This window comes from Ranitomeya imitator, chromosome 2, assembly GCF_032444005.1.
Source record: "Ranitomeya imitator isolate aRanImi1 chromosome 2, aRanImi1.pri, whole genome shotgun sequence".
NCBI classification, from domain to species: domain Eukaryota; kingdom Metazoa; phylum Chordata; class Amphibia; order Anura; family Dendrobatidae; genus Ranitomeya; species Ranitomeya imitator.
The window spans coordinates 747,404,909-747,432,687 of NC_091283.1; the positions used below are offsets into that span (position 1 = coordinate 747,404,909).

General features: G+C 44.4%; 1 protein-coding gene across 1 annotated transcript in view; it reads left to right on the top strand.

Annotated features, from left to right (window-relative positions):
* The window catches only part of HIF1AN (hypoxia inducible factor 1 subunit alpha inhibitor), a 61,435-nt gene that overhangs the window by 26,232 nt on the left and 7,424 nt on the right, over window positions 1-27,779 (top strand). The window contains exons 3-4 of the mRNA XM_069753277.1: window positions 4,496-4,644; window positions 9,768-9,913. Of these exons, the coding sequence (XP_069609378.1) occupies window positions 4,496-4,644; window positions 9,768-9,913 (295 nt within the window). The remainder of the gene's footprint in view (window positions 1-4,495; window positions 4,645-9,767; window positions 9,914-27,779) is intronic.

A 27,779-nucleotide genomic window follows, 5' to 3' on the forward strand; every position in this document is an offset into this window, starting at 1 on the left:
ACCTCGGCATCGTTGGTCGCTGGAGAGCTGTCTGTGTGACAGCTCCCCTGCGACCACACTACGATTTACCTACGATCACGGCCAGGTCATATCGCTGGTCGTGATCGTAGGTAAATCGTATAGTGTGACGGTACCCTTACTCGGCACTATGCACACAGAGCAAGAACCATAAAGCTTCTTGCATTACTCAGTTTTTACAATTTTGCATGGTGTGTTTTTAAAAGTTAAGGTACCTTCACATTAAGCGACGCTGCAGCGATACTGACAACGATCCGGATCGCTGCAGCGTCGCTGTTTGGTCGCTGGAGAGCTGTCACACAGACCGCTCTCCAGCGACCAACGATGTCGGTAACCAGGGTAAACATTGGGTAACTAAGTGCAGGGCCGCGCTTAGTAACCCGATGTTTACCCTGGTTACCATCCTAAAAGTAAAAAAAAACAAACAGTACATACTTACCTACAGCCGTCTGTCCTCCAGCGCTGTGATCTGCACTCCTCCTGTACTGTCTGTGTGAGCACAGCGGCCGGAAAGCAGAGCGGTGACGTCACCGCTCTGCTTTCCGGCTGACCGACGCTCACAGCCAGTACAGGAGGAGAGCAGAGCACAGCGCTGGAGGACAGACGGCTGTAGGTAAGTATGTACTGTTTGTTTTTTTTTTTTTACTTTTAGGATGGTAACCAGGGTAAACATCGGGTTACTAAGCGCGGCCCTGCGCTTAGTTACCCGATGTTTACCCTGGTTACCAGTGAAGACATCGCTGGATCGGTGTCACACACGCCGATCCAGCGATGTCAGCAGGAGTCCAGCGACAAAATAAAGTTCTGGACTTTATTCAGCGACCAACGATCTCCCAGCAGGGGCCTGATCGTTGGTCACTGTCACACATAACGATTTCATTAACGATATCGTTGCTACGTCACAAAAAGCAACGATATCGTTAACAATATCGTTATGTGTGAAGGTACCTTTAGCCTTTTCGACTACATTTAATTATCCTTATCAGATCAGTGGGGGTCCAACACCCAACACCCCCACTGATTAGTTGTTACTTCTCTTGTAGCCAGATATAAACTCTGCAGTGCCATGCGCTATGTAGTGGCCGCTGCCAATTACTGCAGCTCAGCTGCTCCCACCAATCTCCTATTGATAAGCTAAGGTCCAGTTGTCAATATAAAGGTAGCGGACAGCCTTTTTTATGATTAATCTTCATGTCTGACTTTGCCATTCGGTCAGATGATGATTTGCTCACTTAGTTTCTTATTGCTCCAGATTTTTAGACCATTTGAATTGGCAGGGAGAAAAATCCTCAGCCAGAGACTTGTGACTTTCCATCTTGCAACTAATTCTAGATCTGCGATTTTGGGTGGAAATAAAACTAAATCGCAGACTTGCAAGACTGTCGTAATTGTAGGACCGCTGAACGTCCACACGATTCCAGTAGATTATCGCTTGCTGCACAACTATTTCTAAAAAAAAAAAAAAAAAAGTTTCAAAGTATAGAAGCAGTTTTTCATATGTTCTTCCAAGAGGACGTGACTGCTCCCTTTACATTTGTGTTAGTAAATATTTACATTTCTCATGGTATTCTGTTTTACTCCTCCTGGAATGTATCAATAATTTAGCAACTGGACTTCATTCTTTTATCGGCAGGGTGTGTCCTCTCTGTCCATTCATTTCTAACAGTGTCAAATTGTAATTGTCAGTTTAGTCAAAAATTTCCAGGAGCAATACCAAACAAATGAGCCGAAGCATAGGTTGGTATACATGCAACACATAGGTTTTTATAGGTCAAATGACCACAGTGTGAATGCTCCTAAGATAGAAAAATATTTAGAATTGAGAGTCCTCAGTGGTTGATACCTTTTTAATGGCTAACTAAAAAGATGGTAAATTGCAAGCTCTCGAGACTACTCGGGTCTCTTCATCAGGCAAAAGGAGGGTTTTGGCGTGCACTCAGCCTAGATGAAGCGAGGTGCCGGTGTAATGGACCAAAGGCCCCTATATAATGAAATTTAGATTCACCGCACTCTCTTAGGATAATGATGAAAAAAGGTTGTGCCAATTTATTAAAGTATACTGGGAGCGTAACAGAATATTACAGTATATGCGATTAACAACGTTTCGGCTCCACCAGAGCCTTTGTCACGTATTCGCTTATTTCAGGCACAAGATAGTGTACAGATGGGGGAAATTAGTAGAATCCCAGTGGTAAGCTTGGATACTGCACTCAGTACTCTAAATGAGGCTCCCTTCGGATATTGTGGACCTGTATTATCGGCGTTAAGAGCGGCGCTCCCGCGTTGTGCTCAGTAGCAGCGTGTGTCAGACACCTCACATCCGTCACTCATGGCCTCTGGGTGCTGCCTCCTCTTCAGTAGCGTCCCCGGCGCCTGCGCTGTTATTTTTTCGGACATGCGCAGTTGTGCTGCCCTTCGAACTTACAGTGCAGGCGCCGGGGACGCTACTGAAGGAAGCATTTGCAAAACCATTTTTTTAGGGACCAGATCACATTTGAAGTGACTTAGAGGGGCTTATGACAGATAATACCTAAAAGTGATACCATTCTAAAAGCTGCACCCCTCAAGGTGTTCAAAACCACATTCAAGAAGTTTCTTAACCCTTCAGGTTCTTCACATGGATTTTTGAAATGTGGAAGGAATATTTTTAACCTTTGTCACAAAAATGTTACTTTAGACACCTTTTTTTTTTTTTGCAACGGTAACCGGAAAATTGGACCTTTAGGCTATGTGCACACGTATTCTGGTCCACTGCGGATTTTTCCACAGCCTATTTGATAAATCTGCAGGGCAAAAACGCTGCGTTTTTGCTGCAGGTTTACCGCGGTTTTCACTGCGGTTTTTCATAGGAGCCGTTGTACAACCGCTGTAGAATCCGCAGAAAGAAGTGACATGCTGCAGAATGTAAACCGCTGCGTTTCCACGCGTTTTTTCCGCAGCATGTGCACAGCGTTTTTGGTTTCCCATAGGTTTTACATTGTAATGTAAACTCATGGGAAGCTGCTGCGGATCCGCAGCGTTTTCCGCATCGTGTGCACATACCCTTAAAATTTGTTGTGCAATTTCTCCTGAGCATACAGATACCCCATATGTCGGAGCAAAACCACGGTAGGGCTCGGAAGGGGAGGAGCGCAATTTGACTTGAATGTAAAACGTGAATGAATAATTGGACGCCATGTTTCGTTTGGAGAGCCCCTGATGTGCCTTAACAGTGGAAACCCTCCCACAAGTGACACCATTTTGGAAGCTAGACCCCCCCCAAGGAATGTATCTAGATGTGTGTTGAGCACCTTGAACCCAAAGCAGCTACACAGAAGTTTATAATGTATAGTTGTGAAAATTAAAAAAAAAAAAAAAATTTTTCCCCACAAAAATGTGTTTAGCCCTCAATTTTTTTTTCTCACAAGCATAGCAGGAGAAAATAAACCCCAGAAGGGAATAAGCGCCATATTGGAGTTCACATTTTGCTGGACTGGCTTGAGGTTGCCATTTCACATCCTCACATGCTAGAACAGCAGAAAACCCCACCACCACCCATGAGATCCCATTTTACAGACTATACCTCTTAAGGAATTCATATAGGGGTGCAGTGATCATATTGACACCACAGTTGGGTCACAGTATTTTATACCATTGGGCGATACATTTTTTTTTTTTTTTACCACCAAAATGTTGTTTTAGCCACAGATTTTACATTTTTCCACTGTGAAATGGGTAAAAATGGCATCAAAATGTGTCCCACAATTTGTGCTGAATGTAGAAAGACCTCATAAGTGGCTGTACAGCACTTCTTAGTCATATGGTGAGACTCTGGAGGGAAAGGGTGCCATTTGTCGATAGCGCTCTGTCCTTCCCGCGTCAGGCCGCATGTCCCTCAAGTGACCCCATTTTGGAAATTATACCCCTTTGGGAATTAACAGGTGTAGTGACTATTTTGACCCAATGGGTGTTTTCCAGAAACAGGCAGCAGTGAATGTTGCTGAGTGAAAATTGCGAACTGTCATTGTGGTTCCCATACATTCTACCCAGCTCATGCACCTGTAAATTTGCTGCAGACAAGCCAAACATGTGGACACTAACTGCGGTTTATGCACACTGGGGCTCAGAAGGGCTGGGGGCATTTGGATGTGGGCGCACAGCATTTGCTATATTTCCTTTTGGGGGCATGGGCCATTTCGCTTTTCCAGAGCCTTTTTGTTGCCAGTATAAAGCCCCCTATATTTCCGTTAACAGATAAAGGACCAGAGTGGGGGCTTGGTTTTTTTTTTTTTTTTTTGTCGATAGAGTTGAATCTTTTATTGGGAACATTTTATGTAACATTTATGATCACATTTATCTGGCGCTCTACTCTGAGCACTTACATCAGGGGTTTCCATCTAAGTCTTAAGTCTCCAAGTGACATACGGTAATTCAGATGACACAACTGGTACATGTTCTGAATAGCTGTCTTTTCAGTATGTTTGTTTCCTCCCTGCAGGTTGTATCTGCAGCAGACTCTCAATGACACCGTAGGTCGTAAAATTGTGGTGGATTTCTTGGGTTTTAACTGGAATTGGATTAACAAACAGCAGGCGAGACACGGCTGGGGCCAGTTAACCTCCAACCTTCTGCTGATTGGCATGGAAGGTAAAGACTGTCCTGGGATAGCACTAGATATGTATGTGATGTGGAATGTCTCTGGGTGCGGCCTCCAGTTATTTATTGTCTAAAGCAATGTATGATGTCAGTCCAGTCATGTCTGACACAGTAGAGCACGTATACCGGCAATGTCTTACCACTGTAACCAACGCAGGACGCTACTGGATGAGAAACGTTAGTCTGTACTATGAAGGCACATTAGGCCAGGATAATGGCCGGACGACCCCTCTCCTTTTCTCTGAATAGTGATTTACAGATGTGCAAATTCTCTGAATTATCCACAGGGTTGTCCAACCATCTCATGTGTATGGAGGCTCCGACTACCAGTCAATAGGTAATGTAAGGGTACCAAACGACCAATCTTTGTACCCACACCAGCATTCTTCGGTCTTAAAACAAGTGAACAAGCCATGGTTGCCTGTTTTTAAGACTGTCAGGAGGGAAACAAAGCAAACTCGTCCAGCGAACAGCTATGCAAGGTATATGCCCTAAAGCAGTGGTCCCCAACCTTTCTGACCTTGAGAGCCACATTCAGCTTAGAGAGAGGGTCGCGAGCCACATCCAGCTCCCACCTCCTTCAAAGTAGTGTCAACCAAAGCCCCCATTACAGGTATAATGATAACCAAAGCTTTTCCCCAGAAATCACTCCAGAGCAGTACACTGAGATCCAGGGGTATTCTCCCAACACACTGTCACATCCAGCTTTGAGCACCTATTCTAACAGGTAGTACAAACCTCCAGCGTACCATACCTAAAACATCTCTAAACCCCTAAGACCAGTAAATGTGCATCCAGATCTGCAATTCTGTGCAGGGCTACTCACAAAATTCACCATTTTGAGATGTGCTCTTTATACCTGTTTGCTAGACATGGACCTAGTGCATCAAGCTGGCAGACAGTCGCAAGCCACATTTCATGGTGCCGCGAGCCACATGTGGCTCCCGAGCTACAGGTTGGGGAGCCCTGCCCTAAAGGGTATTTATTTCTAAAGGATGGGGGGGGGGGGGAGTTAGAAAACAAATCAATGGCTGCTTTGTAACTTATCAAAGTCAGTTCCATACGTTTTAAAGGGGCTTTAAAAACTTCTCGGGCTTTTAAAACATCCATGCGCTACACAATAAATGTCTGATCAGTGCGGATTAGATGTAGGGCCCAAAATTCTCTCAAAGAATGGTCCCTTTCTCACACTGCTTTCAGCGGTGTCGGTGCGTGTGTATTACACACTGGGTATAGCATGTGGCATACTTTGTGTGATGCCTCTGTATGGAACACTGTTCAGTACAAATAAGAAAGTGTACCATCCCATCACAGGCAATGAGGACTTCTCTTTTTTTTTTTCTCTTGAGTGTGCTCTACAGTGGGTGAAATGAAGGCATCTATGTAGGTTTGGTGGTGTATGTGCTGGGAGCTGTGCACCGTGAATGTACCCCAAAAGGCGTGTTTGTCCCTCAAAAGTAAAATAGGCCCCTAGGAGGGATTATTAAACCTTTGAAAAAATATATTAAAAAAACCATCCAGTAGGGCCATATCTCCACGCGAAGCCGTGCGAGAAGGAGCCCATACCAGAGACCTTTGGGTCCTATCTCTGTGACCTGGAGTATTCGGTCTCATTAACAGGTTCAGTGTTTGGTCAGTATTTTACATCTGTATTTGAAACCAAAACCAGGAGTGGGTGATAAATGCAGTGGTGATGGGTTTCTATTATACTTTTTCTTTGACTGTTCCTTCCTGGTTTTGGCTTACAAAAACCACTCGCTGACCAAATACTGAAAGTGTGAGTGTGGCCTTAAGATATTTATGGCATGTCGTATAAACATTATAGATATCTGATATGTTCCACCAATATAGTCCAAAAAGTCCTTTAAATGGGTCACATGCAGAGAGCCTATGAAAAAGCATAACCATGACCAAAAACAGTAAGTATAACATTTCACAATTTCTTAAAGATAAAAACTTGTTAAAAATGCAGTGCATATAGCCATACGTAGGGGTTTCAGTTTTCTCTGGCCCTTTGTCTATTTCTCTACACTGGGTGGGTTCATGTTTTTGTTACCATCTCTAATAAATCTTGTGACTTGATATACTTACCGGTTGGTCGAAGTCTTTCTTTTTTTCATAGGCTATATAGGCAAATATTTGACACATGGTGTTTACCTTGATGAGATAAGGGATGGATAGGAAACTGGTATGCATTCACATACTTGTTTTCCTTCCTTAGAAGTACCGTAACTATCCTTTTTTAGGTGTTATATAACTTACAAAGCTGTTGGCTGAACAAGCTGTTACTATTTCTCCTGACTTCCCTACACATAGGAAAGCCACAAAAGAATTGGGAATGTTGTTTTAGGGCACCAGATACTGCGCTCTCCTGATCACCTGAATAAACTAACCAAACAATCCAGGTAATTCTCAGTGTCAGTAGATTCAATTCTCATGTCTTTATGCCGGCATTATAACATCACTTCACTAATCTAAACCCTCCTCCGAATCTGGTCCTTGTTTTCATCTGTTCCCACACCCTCCATGCACGAAGTAGTACTTTATATCTGGGCACATACAGATATTGGCTGGTGACTGGTTCATTCAGCTTTACATGAATACCTAATTTATTGCAATGATGGCTGGACCATACAATTAGGCACCCTTGTCACTCCTGCGTGCTCATAGATCGTAAGCTCTTGTGAGCAGGGCCCTCACTAGTCTTTGAATTTGTGAGTTGTTACTCTGTAAAATCTGATATTTTTGAATTTTATACCAAAATGCAATTTGTTCGTGCTATTTTTTTTTTTTATTCAGTAAATTTGTATTAATTTTTGTAAGTTACACATACACAAATAACGATCTCAACCAAAGGTGTTTAACCCCTCCCTAGCATTTGTTATTCAGAATACCATTTGTTGGTGCTATTTAAATATTTATCGTCAAAATCGCGGTGGGCCCTATACACATTAAATGGATGGTCGATCTTGTGGGTATTGGTGAATAAGGATAGCTTTTAAATGAGTGTTCAAAAACCAATATTGATTTTCATCCTAAATGTCTTTTTAATAAAATAACTTTTTCTAATATGGTTTAAAGGGAACCTGTCACCCCGTTTTTTCAGATTGAGATATAAATACTGTTAAATAGGGCCTGCGCTGTGCGTTACAATAGTATGTAGTGTACCCTGATTCCCCACCTATGCTGCGATATACATTACCAAAGTCGCCGTTTTCGCCTGTCAATCAGGCTGGTCAGGTCGGGTGGGCGTGTTCACAGCGCTGTTTCTTCCTCAGCTTTACGTTGGTGGCGTAGTGGTGTGCGCACGTTAAAGTGACTAATCCACTGTGGGCACGTGAACAAGCAGCGCGCGATCTGCGCTATCACCCCCTGTCATCGGTGGGGGCGGCCATCTTCCTGGGGCCACGCGTGCGCAGATGGAGTGATCTGCTGCACGGGGCTTCAGGAAAATGGCCGCGGGATGCCGCGCGTGCGCACAAAAGATCGCGGCGGCCATTTTCCCAAAGCCGAGTTTGCATCTCGGCTTTGGGAAAATGGCCGCCGCGATCTCTTGTGAGCACGCGCGGCATCCCGCGGCCATTTTCCTGAAGCCCCGTGCAGCAGATCACTCCATCTGCGCACGCGCGGCCCCAGGAAGATGGCCGCCCCCACCGATGACAGGGGGTGATAGCGCAGATCGCGAGCTGCTTGTTCACGTGCCCACAGTGGATTAGTCACTTCAACGTGCGCACACCACTACGCCACCAACGTAAAGCTGAGGAAGAAACAGCGCTGTGAACACGCCCACCCGACCTGACCAGCCTGATTGACAGGCGAAAACGGCGACTTTGGTAATGTATATTGCAGCATAGGTGGGGAATCAGGGTACACTACATACACTATTGTAACGCACAGCGCAGGCCCTATTTAACAGTATTTATATCTCAATCTGAAAAAACTGGGTGACAGGTTCCCTTTAATTAAAAAGTCTCTCCTTCCCTCTAATCTGCTTTGTTTCCCAGCACGCACTGGGGCTGTCAAACAGGATGTCATCAGGGGGCAGAGGCAGCGCTCACTGCCACAGCCTGTCCAGATCTTGAAACAAAGCGTAATCAGTGACATCCATTACAGGGGCTGGGCTTAGTCCCTGCTGTACTTGGCATGCATCAGTTGCCAATTCCGTCGTATTCCCAGTAAGAGTTTCCTCCTTGCTGTGCAATATTAATCTGCACAGTGACAGTGCGCTCCCTTGCCGGCTCGAATTAGAAGGGACGAGCCTGCAACAGAGTGCACTGTCGGTGTGCAATGTAAGGAGAGAACACTGTCTCTGCTCTTTGTCTCCACACGATGTGCACTGACTGAGCTCTGTTGCTGGCTCGTCACTTTTTTTTGTTAGAACCAACAAAAAGTGCGGTTGCTGAATTGACTGGTGCATGTTCAGTTCATGGGAAATGGGCTGTGGCAGTGACCACAGCCTTTGCCCCCTTGTGACGTCCTGTCTGAGTTTAGCAGCACACACTGGGAATTCTCAATTGATGTGTTGTCAAAAACAAAATGAGTTAAAAAAATAAATAATAAAAAATAAAGCTGTTAGAGAGGGGAAGAGTAGGGACTTTTTAATTACACCATATTGGAAAAACTATTATATTTAAAATAGACATTAGGATGAAAATTAATATTAGTTTCAGACCACCCCTTTAATTTAATATGCATTGGGATCTTTAATCATAAGATTGATGTTGGAGACATTACGGGAAGAAATGTGCTGCAAGTTGTAGTACACTGGATGCTGATGGATGGGTGGGTGACTTTTCTACATGATTTTCCCATCATTCATTAGTTATTACAGAACCACAAGTGGATGCATACCTGTACATTACATTGCTGGTGGTGTATAGCTTTAATCTCTAAATAACTACATTTACAGAAATCGGTTTGGTTAACATCTAGATAAAATTGCTGGTCTTGAATTGGTTATTTATTTTTAACAAACCTTTTGTATTAAAGCATAGCTCTCTATGTAGGTATTACATCTGTACACGGTGAGAGCATTTTCCACATTTCTGTGACAGTGTTGGGATGCTTCGGTCTTCTGTGTACGTGTCTAAACTCATGTTGCTGTTTCTGTGCAGGGAATGTGACACCGGCGCACTATGACGAGCAGCAAAACTTCTTTGCCCAGATTAAAGGATACAAGCGTTGTATCCTCTTTCCACCCGAACAGTTTGAATGCCTCTATCCGTACCCTGTCCACCATCCCTGTGACAGACAGAGCCAGGTGAGAATCATTTCTGCCAGCATGCCATTCTCCCCTGATGCCCATGTGAACAGATCGTATGTTCTGGTCACCATCATTTGATATTTTCAAGGTGTTGATTAAAACATTCATGTAATATACAGTATATCTTGTGGTGCTTGTTTTTTTTAAATGTTTGGTCTTTTTTTATTTGGTATTTTGCACTAACGAGCTTCCTGGTCTTCAGATGAGTAGGAGGGCTAAATGGCTATGATATGATATTTCATGTCTCCCAAGTATTTCTTAAATCCGCTTAGTGTGTATGTGTAAATGTATGTATGTGTTCGTTATATTTTCAGTTTCCATAACGTAGCAAAACACTGGAAAGAAAACATTAATACATTATGTACTATCAATACAACACAATTTGAAACCTACATATTTCTGATATGAACACTGAGTCAACGCTATTGTCACACTAGATGCATAAATAAGAATATTTTCTATTTTTGGGCAAAGAAAAATGCTCACTTCCCTCTCACCCTATTTGTATATGCTTTTATAATAAAAAATTCTGTGTGGATATGAGAGAAATTTTATATACTGTACATACTATATATTCTCTATATACGTAGAGACACCAGAGAAACATACGGAGTCTAAGTCCCATTAATCCAAAATATAAGTACAAATCTTTATTGGTAAAACCGTAAATTACATACCAAATACAAAAAAACATTAATGAATTGTAACAGACATATAATATTCGAACAAGGAACCAGAAGGCAGCACTGAAAAAAGTCACTGCGAGACGGCAACCCCTATAAATCCCTGTCAATTGTAAGCTCATAAAGTGCCAGTAGTGCATCAAGTCAGGGTGAAAGACACCAAATAAACCCAAAGACTAATACTCTATCCGTTTACCTCCCCTAGTGGGATCCTACGTGCCAAGTGCGGCTATTATCATCTTAAATCGGGCTCAGTGTCTCTTACCCATGGGACAGGAGTATAAGGGTCATCGCCGCGGCCCCAACGCGCGTTTCGCGTCGGCTTCGTTTTTAAAAAAAAAAAAAATTAAGTCACATTTTTTTTTTCCTTTTTGTTGCCACAGCTTTGCAGTAAAGTCTACCCCAAAATGATATCAATAAACTCAATGTCAGCTCAGTGTGCAACAAAATAAGCCCTAACCCAGCCCCAGATCCTGAAAAATGGAGATACTATGGGTCTCGGAATATGGGGCTATTTTTTATTTATTTATTTTTTTGCAACTGGATTTTTTTTAAACCACTTAAATAAAACCTATACATGTTTGGTATCTACGAACTTCTAATTACCTGGCAAATCCTAATGGTAGCTCAGTTTTAGCATTTGGTGAACATGATAAAAAAGAAACAGCCAAAACACAATTGTGGAATTGTACTTTTTGCAATTTCATAGCACTTTTGAAACCCCCCACCCCCCGTTTTCCAGTACATGATATGGTAAAACCAAAGGTGTTCAAAAGTACTAGTTGTCCCACAAAAAACAAGCCTTCATATGGCCATATTGATAAAAAAATGTTTTAAAAAGTTATGGATCTGGGAAGGGGAGCAATAAAACAGAACCCCCTCTAGGGTCGTGAAGGAGTTAATAGGTGATTTTTAGCTACAGTAGAATGAAAACAGGCTTACATTGACCAAATACTTTCCTGAAATATCAAAGAAAATTGTTTATATAAAGATATGTTCCCTACTCCAACACTAAATATAGCTATTTGTCGGGGTTAGTGCACCATTGTCTCAGAACATATACATTTTAAATATGGATACCCAGATACAGAAGTCCTTAACCCCTTTCTGACATCGGACGAACTATCCCGTCGAGGTGTTATGGGCCCTTATGACCACCGACGGGATAGTACGTCATCACCGATCAGCCGCGCTCACGGGGGGAGTGTGGCCAATCGGGACCGGGTGTCAGCTGACTATCGCAGCTGACATCCGGCACTATGTGCCAGGAGCGGTCACGGATCACTCCTGGCACATTAACCCCCGGCACACTGCGATCAAAGATGATCGCAGTGTTCCGGCGGTATAGGGAAGCATCGCGCAGGGAGGGGGCTCCCTGCGTGCTTCCCTGAGACCCTCGAACCAACGCGATGTGATCGCGTTGCTCTGAGGGTCTTTTACCTCCTCCTCCCTGCAAGCCCGGATTCAAAATGGCCGCGGGAGGCCTTCCGGGTCTTGCAGGGAGGAGGCTTCCAAGCGCCTGCTCAGAGCAGGTGCCGGGACGCCTCCCTGCAGTGCCTGTGTGATCGCTGATCTGTCACAGTGCACTGCAAAGTGTCAGATCAGCGATCTGACCCTATATAGTCATGTCCCCCCTGGGACAAAGTATGGTAATAAAAATATATATATTTACACGTGTGTGTGTGTGTGTGTGTGTGTGTGTGTGTTTGTGTGTAAAAAAAAAAAAAAAAATTGTTCCAATAAATTTCTTTAAATAAAAAACAATAAAAGTGAGCTTGGGTTGATTTAGTAAGCTCAATTATCCCGTATGAACGAACATTATATCAGAATAGAGGATGTCCAAATAAATTTGAGAAAATATGGGGTAGATGGAAATCCTTTCATTACACTTTATAGTCTACACTAATATAATATCTATGTAAGAAGTAGGGTTCTTGGTTTTGGGGGCATCACTTACAGAGTGAAATTTATGCGGAATTCTCTTTTAAGGCGGCGTACTGTTAGTAGTTAATGTAGTTAAGGTTACATAATAGGAGATTTATAGGATGTTAATGATTGACATGCACAATTTGTTACTTTTGTAATATTCCTGAAGTGACGATGCATTGTGATTATTTGATTATTTGTACTTTGTTATAGTGGATAATGATGGACATGAATGCAAATGTGTGTATTATATGATTTATTCTGCAATTAATAAACAAATTTAAAAAAACAAACAATAAAAGTACCCATATTTAATATCGCCGCATCCGTAACCGCCCGACCTATAAAACTGCCCCTTCAGTGATCACCGTAAAAAGAGGCAAAAAAAGTCGCTTTATCGTAAAGCCAAACAAAGTGGAATAACACGCGATCAAAAAGACTGATATAAATAACCATTGTACCGCTGAAAACGTCATCTTGTCCCACAAAAAACGAGCCGCCATACAGCGTCATCAATGAAAAAATACAAAAGTTATAGTCCACAGAATAAAGCGATGCAAAAATAGTAACGGGGTTAATAGGAACCATGTTCCACAAACCCAAGCAATAGCCAAGGGCATATAGACAGCAACATACGTTCACAAAACAGCAGTGCGTATGAAGCTTAAGCCTAATGGGTACATCCTGAGTATACAAAATTAGAACTGAATTTGCAACGGCATTTGGATAATCTAAAAAGTGAGATCGAAGAACGTAAGCATAGAAGTTTATTAGGCATCTGAGTGATTTCGAGACTGATCTGATCATCGCCTGCATGTAGCAGAGCCGATCGGGTTGTGTTTGCTTCAAGTCGCCAAAAGTAAAAAAAAAAAAAAAAAATATATATATATATATATATATTATATTCGTTCCAAAGTGCATTTTGATCACTGAGATAGATTATATCTCAGTGATCAAAATAAAAAAAATAATAAATGACCCCCCTCCCTTTTGTCACCCCCATAGGTAGGGACAATAAAAAAATAAAGAATTGTTTTTTTTCCACTAATGTTAGAATAGGGGTAGGGTGTGGGGGTAGGGTTAGGGTTTCGGTATGTGCACACGTATTCTGATCCTCTGCGGATTTTTCCGCTGCGGATTTGATAAATCCGTAGTGCTAAACCGCTGCGGATTTATGGCGGATTTACCGCGTTTTTTTCTGCGCATTTCACTGCGGTTTTACAACTGCGATTTTTCTATTGGAGCAGTTGTAAAACCGCTGCGGATTCCGCACAAAGAAGTGACATGCTGCGGAATGTAATACATGTGTACAGCGATTTTTGTTTCCCATAGTTTTACATTGAACTGTAAACTCATGGGAAACTGCTGCGGATCCGCAGCGTTTTCCGCAGCGTGTGCACATACCTTTAGAATTAGGCTATGTGCACACGGTGCAGATTTGGCTGCGGCTCCGCAGCGGATTGGCCGCTGCGGATTCGCAGCAGTGTTCCATCAGGTTTACAGTACCATGTAAACCTATGGAAAACCAAATCCGCTGTGCCCATGGTGCGGAAAATACCGTGCGGAAACGCTGCGTTGTATTTTCCGCAGCATGTCAATTCTTTGTGCGGATTCCGCAGCGTTTTACACCTGATCCTCAATTGGAATCCGCAGGTGAAATCCGCACAAAAAACACTGGAAATCCGCGGAAAATCCGCAGGTAAAACGCAGTGCCTTTTACCCGCGGATTTTTCAAAAATGATGCTGAAAAATCTCACACGAATCCGCAACGTGGGCACATAGCCTTAGGGTTAGGGTTGGAATTAGGGTTGTGATTAGGGTTATGGCTACAGTTGGGATTAGGGTTAGGGGTGTGTTGGGGTTAGGGTTAGGGTTAGGGCTGTGATTAGGGTTATGGCTACAGTTGGAATTAGGGTTGTGGTTAGGGGTGTGTTGGGGTTAGGGTTGTGGTTAGGGGTGTGTTGGGGTTAGGGTTGTGATTAGGGTTATGGCTACAGTTGGGATTAGAGTTAGGGGTGTGTTGGGGTTAGTGTTGGAGGTAGAATTGAGGGGTTTCCACTGTTTAGGCACATCAGGGGTCTCCAAACGCAACATGGCGCCACCATTGATTCCAGCCAATCTCGTATTCAAAAAGTCAAATGGTGCTCCCTCAATTCCGAGCACCGACGTGTGCCCAAACAGTGGTTTACCCCCACATATGGGGTACCAGCATACTCAGGATAAACTGCGCAACAATTACTGGGGTCCAATTTCTCCTCTTACCCTTGTGAAAATAAAAAAAATTGCTTGCTAAAACATCATTTTTGAGGAAAGAAAAATGATTTTTTATTTTCACGGCTCTGCGTTGTAAACGTCTGTGAAGCACTTGGGGGTTCAAAGTGCTCACCACATATCTAGATAAGTTCCTTTGGGGGTCTAGTTTCTAAAATGGGGTCACTTGTGGGGGGTTTCTACTGTTTAGGCACACCATGGGCTCTGCAAACGCAACGTGACGCCCGCAGACCATTCCATCAGTCTGCATTTCAAAAGTCACTACTTCCCTTCTGAGCCCCGACATGTGCCCAAACAGTGGTTTACCTCCACACATGGGGTATCAGCGTACTCAGGAGAAACTGGACAACAACTTTTGGGGTCCAATTTCTCCTGATACCCTTGGGAAAATAAAAAATTGCAGGCTAAAAGATCATTTTTGAGAAAATAATTTTTATTTTTTATTTTCATGGCTCTGCGTTATAAACTTCTGTGAAGCACTTGGGGGTTCAATGTCCTCACCACACATCTAGATTAGTTCCTTTCGGGGTCTAGTTTCCAAAATGGGGTCATTTCTGGGGGATCTCCAATGTTTAGGCACACAGGGGCTCTCCAAACGTGACATGGTGTCCGCTAATGATTGGAGCTAATTTTCCATTTAAAAAGCCAAATGGCGTGCCTTCCCTTCCGAGCTCTGCCGTGCGCCCAAACAGTGGTTTACCCCCACATATGGGGTATCAGCGTACTCAGGACAAACTGGACAACAACATTTGGGGTCCAATTTCTCCTATTACCCTTGGCAAAATAGGAAATTCCAGGCTAAAAAATCATTTTTGAGGAAAGAAAAATTATTTTTTATTTTCATGGCTCTGCGTTATAAACTTCTGTGAAGCACCTGGGGGTTTAAAGTGCTCAATATGCATCTAGATAAGTTCCTTGGGGGGTCTAGTTTCCAAAATGGGGTCACTTGTGGGGGAGCTCCAATGTTTAGGCACACAGGGGCTCTCCAAACGCGACATGGTGTCCGCTAACAATTGGAGCTAATTTTCCATTCAAAAAGTCAAATGGCGCGCCTTCCCTTCCGAGCCCTGCCGTGTGCCCAAACAGTGGTTTACCCCCACATATGAGGTATCGGCGTACTCGGGAGAAATTGCCCAACAAATTTTATGATCCATTTTATCCTATTGCCCATGTGAAAATGAAAAAATTGAGGCGAAAAGAATTTTTTTGTGAAAAAAAAAAAAAAAAGTACTTTTTCATTTTTACAGATCAATTTGTGAAGCACCTGAGGGTTTAAAGTGCTCACTGGGCATCTAGATAAGTTCCTTGGGGGGTCTAGTTTCCAAAATGGGGTCACTTGTGGGGAGCTCCAATTTTTAGGCACACGGGTGCTCTCCAAACGTGACATGGTGTCCGCTAAAGAGTGGAGCCAATTTTTCATTCAAAAAGTCAAATGGCGCTCCTTCCCTTCCAAGCCCTGCCGTGCGCCCAAACAGTGGTTTACCCCCACATATGAGGTATCAGCGTACTCAGGACAAATTGGACAACAACTTTCGAGGTTCAGTTTATCCTTTTACCATTGGGAAAATAAAAAAATTGTTGCTAAAAGATTTTTGTGACTAAAAAGCTAAATGTTCATTTTTTCCTTCCATGTTGCTTCTGCTGCTGTGAAGCACCTGAAGGGTTAATAAACTTCTTGAATGTGGTTTTGAGTACCTTGAGGGGTGCATTTTTTAGAATGGTGTCACTTTTGGGTATTTTCAGCCATATAGACCCCTCAAACTGACTTCAAATGTGAGGTGGTCCCTAAAAAAAATGGTTTTGTAAATTTCGTTGTAAAAATGAGAAATCGCTGGTCAAATTTTAACCCTTATAACTTCCTAGCAAAAAAAAATTTTGTTTCCAAAATTGTGCTGATGTAAAGTATACATGTGGGAAATGTTATTTATTAACTATTTTGTGTCACATAACTCTCTGGTTTAACAGAATAAAAATTCAAAATGTGAAAATTGCTAAATTTTCAAAATTTTCGCCAAATTTCCGTTTTTATCACAAATAACCCAGAATTTATTGACCTAAATTTACCACTAACATGAAGCCCAATATGTCACGAAAAAACAATCTCAGAACCGCTAGGATCCGTTGAAGCGTTCCTGAGTTATTACCTCATAAAGGGACACTGGTCAGAATTGCAAAAAACGGCAAGGTCTTTAACCCCTTTCTGCCATTAGACGTACTATTGCGTCCATGTGGGGTGGGCTTTACTTCCCAAGGACGCAATAGTACGTCATATGCGATCGGCAGCGCTCACGGGGGGAGTGCCGCCGATCGCGGCCGGGTGTCAGCTGTTTATCGCAGCTGACATCCGGCACTATGTGCCAGGAGCGGTCACGGACCGCCCCCGGCACATTAACCCCCGGCACACCGCGATCAAAGATGATCGCGATGTGCCGGCGGTACAGGGAAGGACCGCGCAGGGAGGGGGCTCCCTGCGGGCTTCCCTGAGCCCCCCGCAGCAACGCGATGTGATCGCGTTGCTGCGAGGGTCTCACCTCCCTCCAGCCCCGGATCCAAGATGGCCGCGGATCCGGGTCCTGCAGGGAGGGAGGTGGCTTCACAGAGCCTGCTCAGAGCAGGCACTGTGAAGCAGCCTGCACTCCTATCAGATCAGTGATCTGACAGAGTGCTGTGCAAACTGTCAGATCACTGATCTGTGATGTCCCCCCCTGGGACAAAGTAAAAAAGTAAAAAAAAAAAATTTCAAATGTGTAAAAAAAAATTAAAAAAAATATTCCAAAATAATGAAAAAAAAAATAAAAATATTATTCCCATAAATACATTTCTTTATCTAAATAAAAAAAAACAAACAATAAAAGTACACATATTTAGTATCGCCGCGTCCGTAACGGCCCGACCTATAAAACTGGCCCACTAGTTAACCCCTTCAGTAAACACCGTAAGAAAAAAAAAAAAAACGAGGCAAAAAACGCTTTATCATACCGCCGAACAAAAAGTGGAATAACACGCGATCAAAAAGACAGATATAACTAACCATGGTACCGCTGAAAACGTCATCTTGTCCCGCAAAAAACGAGCCGCCATACAGCATCATCAGCAAAAAAATAAAAAAGTTATAGTCCTGAGAATAAAGCGATGCAAAAATAATTATTTTTTCTATAAAATAGTTTTTATCGTATAAAAGCGCCAAAACATAAAAAAATGATATAAATGAGGTGTCGCTGTAATCGTACTGACCCGAAGAATAAAACGGCTTCATCAATTTTACCAAACGCGGAACGGTATAAACGCCTCCCCCAAAAGAAATTCATGAATAGCTGGTTTTTGGTCATTCTGCCTCACAAAAATCGGAATAAAAAGCGATCAAAAAATGTCACGTGCCCGAAAATGTTACCAATAAAAACATCAACTCGTCCCGCAAAAACCAAGACCTCACATGACTCTGTGGACCAGAATATAGAAAAATTATAGCTCTCAAAATGTGGTAACGCAAAAAATATTTTTTGCAATAAAAAGCGTCTTTCAGTGTGTGACGGCTGCCAATCATAAAAATCCGCTAAAAAACCCGCTATAAAAGTAAATCAAACCCCCCTTCATCACCCCCTTAGTTAGGGAAAAATTAAAAAAATGTATTTATTTCCATTTTCCCATTAGGGCTAGGGTTAGGGTTAGGGCTAGGGTTAGGGCTAGGGTTAGGATTAGGGTTAGGGCTAGGGTTAGGGCTAGGGCTACAGTTTGGGTTGGGGCTAAAGTTACAGTTAGGGTTTAGATTACATTTACGGTTGGGAATAGGGTTGGGATTAGGGTTAGGGGTGTGTCTGGGTTAGAGGTGTGGTTAGGATTACTGTTGGGATTAGGGTTAGGGATGTGTTTGGATTAGGGTTTCAGTTATAATTGGGGGGTTTCCACTGTTTAGGCACATCAGGGGCTCTCCAAACGCGACATGGCGTCCGATCTCAATTCCAGCCAATTCTGCGTTGAAAAAGTAAAACAGTGCTTCTTCCCTTCCGAGCTCTCCCGTGTGCCCAAACAGGGGTTTACCCCAACATATGGGGTATCAGCGTACTCAGGACAAATTGGACAACAACTTTTGGGGTCCAATTTCTCCTGTTACCCTCGGGAAAATACAAAACTGGGGGCTAAAAAATAATTTTTGTGGGAAAAAAAAGATTTTTTATTTTCACGGCTCTGCGTTATAAACTGTAGTGAAACACTTGGGGGTTCAAAGTTCTCACAACACATCTAGATTAGTTCCCTGGGGGGTCTAGTTTCCAATATGGGGTCACTTGTGGGGGGTTTCTACTGTTTAGGTACATTAGGGGTTCTGCAAACGCAATGTGACGTCTGCAGACCATTCCATCTAAGTCTGCATTCTAAATGGCGCTCCTTCTCTTCCGAGCTCTGCCATGCGCTCAAACGTTGGTTTCCCCCAACATACGGGGTATCGGCGTACTCAGGACAAATTGGACAACAACTTTTGGGGTCGAATTTCTCCTCTTACCCTCGGGAAAATACAAAACTGGGGGCTAAAAAATAATTTTGGGGGGAAAGATTTTTTTTTTTAATTTTCACGGCTCTGCGTTACAAACTGTAGTGAAACACTTGGGGGTTCAAAGCTATCACAACACATCTAGATGAGTTCCTTAGGGGGTCTAGTTTCCAAAATGGTGTCACTTGTGGGAGGTTTCTACTGTTTAGGTACATTAGGGGCTCTGCAAATGCAATGTGACACCTGCAGACCATTCCATCTAAGTCCTCATTCCAAATGGAGCTCCTTCCCTTCCGAGCCCTCCCATGCGCCCAAACAGTGGTTCCCCCCCACATATGGGGTATCAGCGCACTCAGGACAAATTGGACAACAAATTGTGGGGTCGAATTTCTCCTTTTACCCTCGGGAAAATACAAAACTGGGGGCTAAAAAAATAATTTTTGTGGGAAAAAAATTTTGTTTTATTTTTACGGCTCTGCATTATAAACTTCTGTGAAGCACTTGGTGGGTCAAAGTGCTCACCACACCTCTAGATAAGTTCCTTAGGGGGTCTACTTTCCAAAATGGTGTCATTTGTGGGGGGTTTCAATGTTTAGGCACATCAGTGGCTCTTCAAACGCAACATGGCGTCCCATCTCAATTCCTGTCAATTTTGCTTTGAAAAGTCAAACGGCGCTCCTTCCCTTCCGAGCTCTCCCATCCACCCAAACAGTGGTTTACCCCCACATATGGGGTATCCGCGTACTCAGGACAAATTGTACAACAACTTTTGGGGTCCAATTTCTTCTCTTACCCTTGGGAAAATAAAAAATTGGGGGCAAAAAGATAATTTTTGTGAAAAAATATGATTTTTTATTTTTACGGTTCTACATTATAAACTTCTGTGAAGCACTTGTTGGGTCAAAGTGCTCACCACACCTCTAGATAAGTTCCTTAGGGGGTCTACTTTCCAAAATGGTGTCACTTGTGGGGGGTTTCAATGTTTAGCCACATCAGGGGCTCTCCAAACGAAACATGGCGTCCCATCTCAATTCCAGTCAATTTTGCATTGAAAAGTCAAATGGCACTCCTTCGCTTCCGAGCTCTGCCATGCGCCCAAACAGTGGTTTACCCCCACATGTGGGGTATTGGCATACTCAGGACAAATTGTACAACAATGTTTGGGGTCCATTTTCTCCTGTTACCCTTGGTAAAATAAAACAAATTGGAGCTGAATTACATTTTTTGTGAAAAAAAGTTAAATGTTCATTTTTATTTAAACATTCAAAAAATTCCTGTGAAGCACCAGAAGGGTTAATAAACTTCTTGAATATGGTTTTGAGCACCTTGAGGGGTGTAGTTTTTAGAATGGTGTCACACTTGGGTATTTTCTATCATATAGACCCCTCAAAATGACTTCAAATGAGATGTGGTCCCTAAAATAAAATGGTGTTGTAGAAATGAGAAATTGCTGGTCAACTTTTAACCCTTATAACTCCCTAACAAAAAAAAATTTTGGTTCCAAAATTGTGCTGATGTAAAGTAGACATGTGGGAAATGTTACTTATTAAGTATTTTGTGTGACATATCTCTGTGATTTAATTGCATAAAAATTCAAAGTTGGAAAATTGCGAAATTTTCATAATTTTCGCCAAATTTCCGTTTTTTTCACAAATAAACGCAGGTACTATCAAATAATTTTTACCATTGTCATGAAGTACAATATGTCACGAGAAAACAATGTCAGAATCACCAGGATCCATTGAAGCGTTCCAGAGTTATAACCTCATAATGGGACAGTGGTCAGAATTGTAAAAATTGGCCCGGTCATTAACGTGCAAACCACCCTTGGGGGTAAAGGGGTTAAGGTCAAAATAGGCTGGGTCATGAAGGGGTTAAAAACATCCGCTCGAAGCGCGAAAAATAAGCCCTCACGCAACCACAGATCACAAAAATTGGAGACGCTACAGGTATCAGAAAATGGTGTAATTTTTTTTTTTTATGTACAAAGTTTGGAAAGTTTTTTTTTTTTTTTTCATTACTTAGATAAAAAAGAACCTAGACATGTTTGGTGTCTATGAACTCGTAATGACCTGGAGAATCATAGTGGTAGGACAGTTTTAGCATTTGGTGAACGTAGTAGAAAATCAAAACAAAAAACTGTGGGATTGCACTTTATTTGCAATTTCACCACACAAGGAATTTTTTTCCGGTTTTCCAGTACACGATATGTTAAAACCAATGGTGTCGTTCAAAAGTACAACTCGTCCAGCAAAAAAAAACAAGCCCTCCCATCGTCATTTTGTCCAAAAAATAAGTTATGGCTCTGGGAAGAAAGGGAGCAAAAAACTAAACGCAAAAACGAAAATACCTCTGGGGTTAAAGGAACTGCGGTTTTGGGGAATGGAAAGGGAGAGGATTTTTGCACATTTGAGCATATATAATGGACTTGTAATTTGTGTAACTGACTTAAAATATCTACAAATATGGCACGCAGTCGGAGCTCAGGAGTCTATCTCCGATCTGTTCATCTCCTTGAATGGGGTGTTGGACTCGGAGGTAAATACAAACAATACTAAAGGCTTTGTATCCCTCATGTATATCTCCTTTTTACTAAACATCCTGGGAGACTCTATGGCTGTAGTTAAAGCCTGGTGGGACATTGGACAAATTGCTTCAGAGGAATGGGATGATATTTTAGAATCACCAGGGAAGCTGTTGATAAATACAGCCCAAAGAAGATCCCAAATATTTCTCATACCGAGTATATAGAACTCCAAAAGTGCTATACAGGATGGGCCTCAGGACAGGTGACTGTGGGGGCATGATTTGCCAGAGGACTGAAGCTGTCACACTTTAGACAAGCTCTGCTACAAACCTCTGAAAAAAAGCAATTTCAAACCTTTGTAAGTGGATTTATGGACTTATGAGATTACTAGCTATTGAACCCGTTCTACGCCCGGGTGGCGATCATTTATATTGGTATATGGTCTCCATCATGTGCTGCTGCCATCCTGCGCCCGTTCTGTCATGTGCTGCTCCCATCCTGCTGCCATCCTGCGCCCGTTCTGTCATGCGCTGCTGCCATCCTGCGCCCGTTCTGTCATGCGCTGCTGCCATCCTGCGCCCGTTCTGTCATGTGCTGCTGCCGCCATCCTGCGCCCGTTCTGTCATGCTCTGCTGCCATCCTGCGCCCGTTCTGTCATGCGCTGCTGCCATCCTGCGCCTGTTCTGTCATGTGCTGCTGCCGCCATCCTGCGCCCGTTCTGTCATGCTCTGCTGCCATCCTGCGCCCGTTCTGTCATGCGCTGCTGCCATCCTGCGCCTGTTCTGTCATGTGCTGCTGCCATCCTGCGCCCGTTCTGTCATGTGCTGCTGCCATCCTGCGCCCGTTCTGTCATGTGCTGCTCCCATCCTGCGCCCGTTCTGTCATGCGCTGCTCCCATCCTGCTCCCCCGTTCTGTCATGCGCTGCTCCCATCCTGCGCCCGTTCTGTCATGTGCTGCTCCCATCCTGCGCCCGTTCTGTCATGTGCTGCTCCCATCCTGCGCCCGTTCTGTCATGTGCTGCTCCCATCCTGAGCCCCCGTTCTGTCATGCGCTGCTCCCATCCTGCGCCCGTTCTGTCATGTGCTGCTCCCATGCTGCGCCCCGTTCTGTCATGTGCTGCTCCCATCCTGCGCCCCGTTCTGTCATGTGCTGCTCCCATGCTGCGCCCGTTCTGTCATGTGCTGCTCCCATCCTGCGCCCCGTTCTGTCATGTGCTGCTCCCATCCTGCTGCCATCCTGCGCCCGTTCTGTCATGTGCTGCTCCCATCCTGCTGCCATCCTGCGCCCCGTTCTGTCATGTGCTGCTCCCATCCTGCTGCCATCCTGCGCCCGTTCTGTCATGTGCTGCTCCCATCCTGCTGCCATCCTGCGCCCCGTTCTGTCATGTGCTGCTCCCATCCTGCTGCCATCCTGCGCCCGTTCTGTCATGTGCTGCTGCCATCCTGCGCCCGTTCTGTCATGTGCTGCTGCCATCCTGCGCCCGTTCTGTCATGTGCTGCTGCCATCCTGCGCCCGTTCTGTCATGTGCTGCTCCCATCCTGCGCCCGTTCTGTCATGCGCTGCTCCCATCCTGCTCCCCCGTTCTGTCATGCGCTGCTCCCATCCTGCGCCCGTTCTGTCATGTGCTGCTCCCATCCTGCGCCCGTTCTGTCATGTGCTGCTCCCATCCTGCGCCCGTTCTGTCATGTGCTGCTCCCATCCTGAGCCCCCGTTCTGTCATGCGCTGCTCCCATCCTGCGCCCGTTCTGTCATGTGCTGCTCCCATGCTGCGCCCCGTTCTGTCATGTGCTGCTCCCATCCTGCGCCCCGTTCTGTCATGTGCTGCTCCCATGCTGCGCCCGTTCTGTCATGTGCTGCTCCCATCCTGCGCCCCGTTCTGTCATGTGCTGCTCCCATGCTGCGCCCGTTCTGTCATGTGCTGCTCCCATCCTGCTGCCATCCTGCGCCCGTTCTGTCATGTGCTGCTGCCATCCTGCGCCCGTTCTGTCATGTGCTGCTGCCATCCTGCGCCCGTTCTGTCATGTGCTGCTGCCATCCTGCGCCCGTTCTGTCATGTGCTGCTGCCATCCTGCGCCCGTTCTGTCATGTGCTGCTGCCATCCTGCGCCCGTTCTGTCATGTGCTGCTGCCATCCTGCGCCCGTTCTGTCATGTGCTGCTGCCATCCTGCACCCGTTCTGTCATGTGCTGCTGCCATCCTGCGCCCGTTCTGTCATGCGCTGCTCCCATCCTGCGCCCGTTCTGTCATGCGCTGCTGCCATCCTGCGCCCGTTCTGTCATGTGCTGCTCCCATCCTGCTGCCATCCTGCGCCTGTTCTGTCATGCGCTGCTCCCATCCTGCGCCACTATTGTATTATATGCCCCCGTATGCTGCTGCCATATATAAAAAAAAAAATAAAAATACCATACTCGCCTATCGTCCGGCTCCACTGCAGGTGTGTCTTCAAGAAAATGGCGCCGGAAAGCGCGGACTGCGCAGGCGCCGATTCCGGCAGCAGGAATCGGCGCCTGCGCAGTCCGCGCTTTCCGGCGCCATTTTCTTGAAGACACACTCCGGCTCCTCTGCCTGTGACTGGACTCTGTCACAGCAGAGGAGCCGGGAGACGGAGCCGCACGCAGCGCTGGAACGGAGGACAGGTGAATATACTTACCCTCCCTCCTGGCGCGTCCACGGTCCCTGACTCTCCGGTGGAGATCGCGGTATGCGTTCAGTGCTTACGCATACCGCGATCTCCTGGGAGCGTCACTCTGTGGGGGCCAGACTGCGCTGGCGCAGTCTATAAAGGCTTCGGACAGAGTGACGCTCCCAGCGTTATATTATAGATCTGGGCCATGACTGGACAACGTCCCCCCAAAAAAAATCCAAACCACAAACAGTTCCCAGTCTGCTACTGCTCAAAGCAACAAGGGCCGGCACCCCCAAACAATGAGGCGGATACACGTTGGACCGAGATGTCAATCAAGCAAAGGTCTCTGCTCTTCACACAATCTCCTCTCACCTTCTTCAATTGTAGACTCTGAAGAGAAAGAAGCTACACGTGACACCAAAGATTGGGCATTGTAGTCTTGTCTTGTCAAAATAGCATTCCACTTCTTGGGATTATAGAATGATCATTTTTATCAACCATTTTGCAAATTGTCTCTTCAGAGAGGAAGAGGACTAGAACTCTAGTGCTACCTAATAGGAAGTAGCAATCCTAACAGTCAATGTCGACCCTTTAACGAGCCTTGTCACATGACTTAGGATAATAGCCAAACCAGAATCTCAATTTGCAGACACTGTGTTTCAGGGTACTGCCCCTCGTCAGTGATGAGGCTCGTTAAAGGGTCGACATTGACTGTTAGGATTGCTACTTCCAATAGGTGGCACTAGAGTTCTAGTCCTCTTCCTCTCTGAAGAGACAATTTGCATATTTCCCAGAGGAGCATTGCGGCTCTCGACATGCTTATCATGTCACTCTCCACAAGGAGAAACGATACTTTTTGGATCCCTATCAACCATTATGTAAGATGTAAACGTTTTTTAGTTATTAAAACTCTCTGCTCTACTGAAATGCCTTTTTAGTAAATAATTGTATTCTATCTTTCCATTGTGACATTATTATTTTTTGTGTATAAATTTTAGGTGAAATTAATAAGTGGATATTAGTTGAGAGGCGTACTTTGAATAATAATAATAATAATAATAATCATTTTATTTATAAAGCGCCAACACATTCCGCAGCGCTTTACAATTTATGGGAGGGGACTTGTACAGACAATAGACATTACAGCATAACAGAAATCACAGTTCAAAATAGATACCAGGAGGAATGAGGGCCCTGCTCGCAAGCTTACAAACTATGAGGAAAAGGGGAGACACGAGAGGTGGATGGTAACAATTGCTTTAGTTATTCGGACCAGCCATAGTGTAAGGCTTGGGTGTTCATGTAAAGCTGCATGAACCAGTTAACTGCCTAAGTATGTAGCAGTACAAATACAGAGGGCTATTAACTGCATGGAGTGTATGAGAACATGATCCAAGGAACCTGATTGGTTTTTTTTTTTGTTTGTTTTTTGAATGGGCCACACAGGGATAGTTAGGTTAATCCATTAAGGCGGTAGGCCAATCTGAACAAATGAGTTTTTAGGGCGCGCTTAAAACTGTGGGGATTAATCGTATTAACCTGGGTAGTGCATTCCAATGAGTCGGTGCAGCACGTGTAAAATCTTGGAGACGGGAGTGGGAGGTTCTGATTATTGAAGATGCTAACCGGAGGTCATTAGCGGAGCGGAGGGCACGGGTAGGGTGGTAGACTGAGACCAGAGAGATATAGGGTGGTGCTGAGCCATGGAGTGCTTTGTGGATGAGGGTATTAGTTTTGTACTGGATTCTGGAGTGGATGGGTAGCCAGTGTAATGACTGGCACAAGGTAGTGGCATCGGTGTAACGGTTGGTAAGGAATATAATCCTGGCAGCAGCATTCAGGACAGATTGGAGCGGGGAGAGTTTGGTAAGAGGGAGGCCGATTTTGAATGAGAATAACAGCCTGTTGTGTCAATAAGTAATATTCAGAAGGAATACTAGGGGAGCAGCACAATCCAGTCCTGGGAGAAGATGCTCCTGAAATATTATTGCCTGGTGGTATTTAGTAAAATTGACATGTCACTGGCAGTGACGGCTACACAGCAAGCTCAACCAGAACTGGGTCTTTTAGTTGGTGGATGCAGGAGCTTATAATTTGCAGTTGATCTAGGGGCATGTTCACATGGGTGGATACGCTGCAGTATTTCCAGCTGGTATTGGCGCTATTTGCAGCAGCAAAGTGGATAAGAATATTCCAAATTGTCACTTGCATGGTAAGATACTACACCCCCCCCAAAGAAACACTGATTTGAACTCTGCAGTATATCGAATTCTGCTGTGCATGTTCACCGCTGATTCACCTTGTAAAGACTAAAATCTACTGAAAATCAGCAACAAAAACTTGCATTTAAGTTGTGGATTTTGTTAGATGTTTTCCATCGTTTACATCCTGTGTGACCGTATCCTTATAGATTCCCTACAATAAACTCTCCTCACCAGCTGCTACATTGTAAATGCCGTATAGTAGTGAGTACAGGGAGAGGACTGTCTGGAGTCCTACTTGTATTGATAATGTACTAGAAGTACACGAGTACCACTCATCGGACTCCATAAAACAGAGCACATAGCTATGTGCTGGTCTTGTAATACTTTGTTTCTCTAAATACTTATTCAGTGTTGGTAAGTCAAAGGTAACCTCACGCTTGTATGCTCTAGAATAACATGTACGGCTGACGACTGGGAGAAATGGAACTTCCAGAAAACCCCAATTTTAACCATAACCCGGCTGTCCGAAGTCGCCTTTAAGGCTACGTTCACATTTGCGTTGTGCGGGGCTGCGTCGGCGACGCAACGCACAACGCAAACAAGAACGCATGCAAAACGCATAGTTTTGCGACGCATGCGTCCTTTTTTTGCCGGATTTTGGACGCAAAAAAATGCATCTTGCTGCGTCCTCTGCGCCCTAACGCTTGCGGCAAAAAAGACGCATGCATCGCAAAACGCATGCAAACGCATGTCCATGCGCTTCCATGTTAAATATAGTGGCGCATGCGTCGCCGCGGCTGCGCCCGACGCAACCCGGCAGAACGCTAATGTGAACGTAGCCTAAGGTGCCCATATTCTGCCCCCATACACCCCTGTAGCCGCTGCTCTAAAAAATGACAGGCAGAATTTAAACTCTTATTTTCCTACTGTTTTAGCCTGTGTGGAGGTAAATGGCATTTTTGGACATGACTAAAAGTAAAATCCTGTTTTCCCACGAGTCAGTGTCTGTAAAGTGCCTCTACCTGCTTTGTGCGTTTGTATAGCACGGCAATTGCCATTCTTTGATACTGTTTGTGGGTATTGTTGGGAAGATAGGGGTGTTTTCTCTTACTTAACATGTTCGGTACATTTATTTCTTAT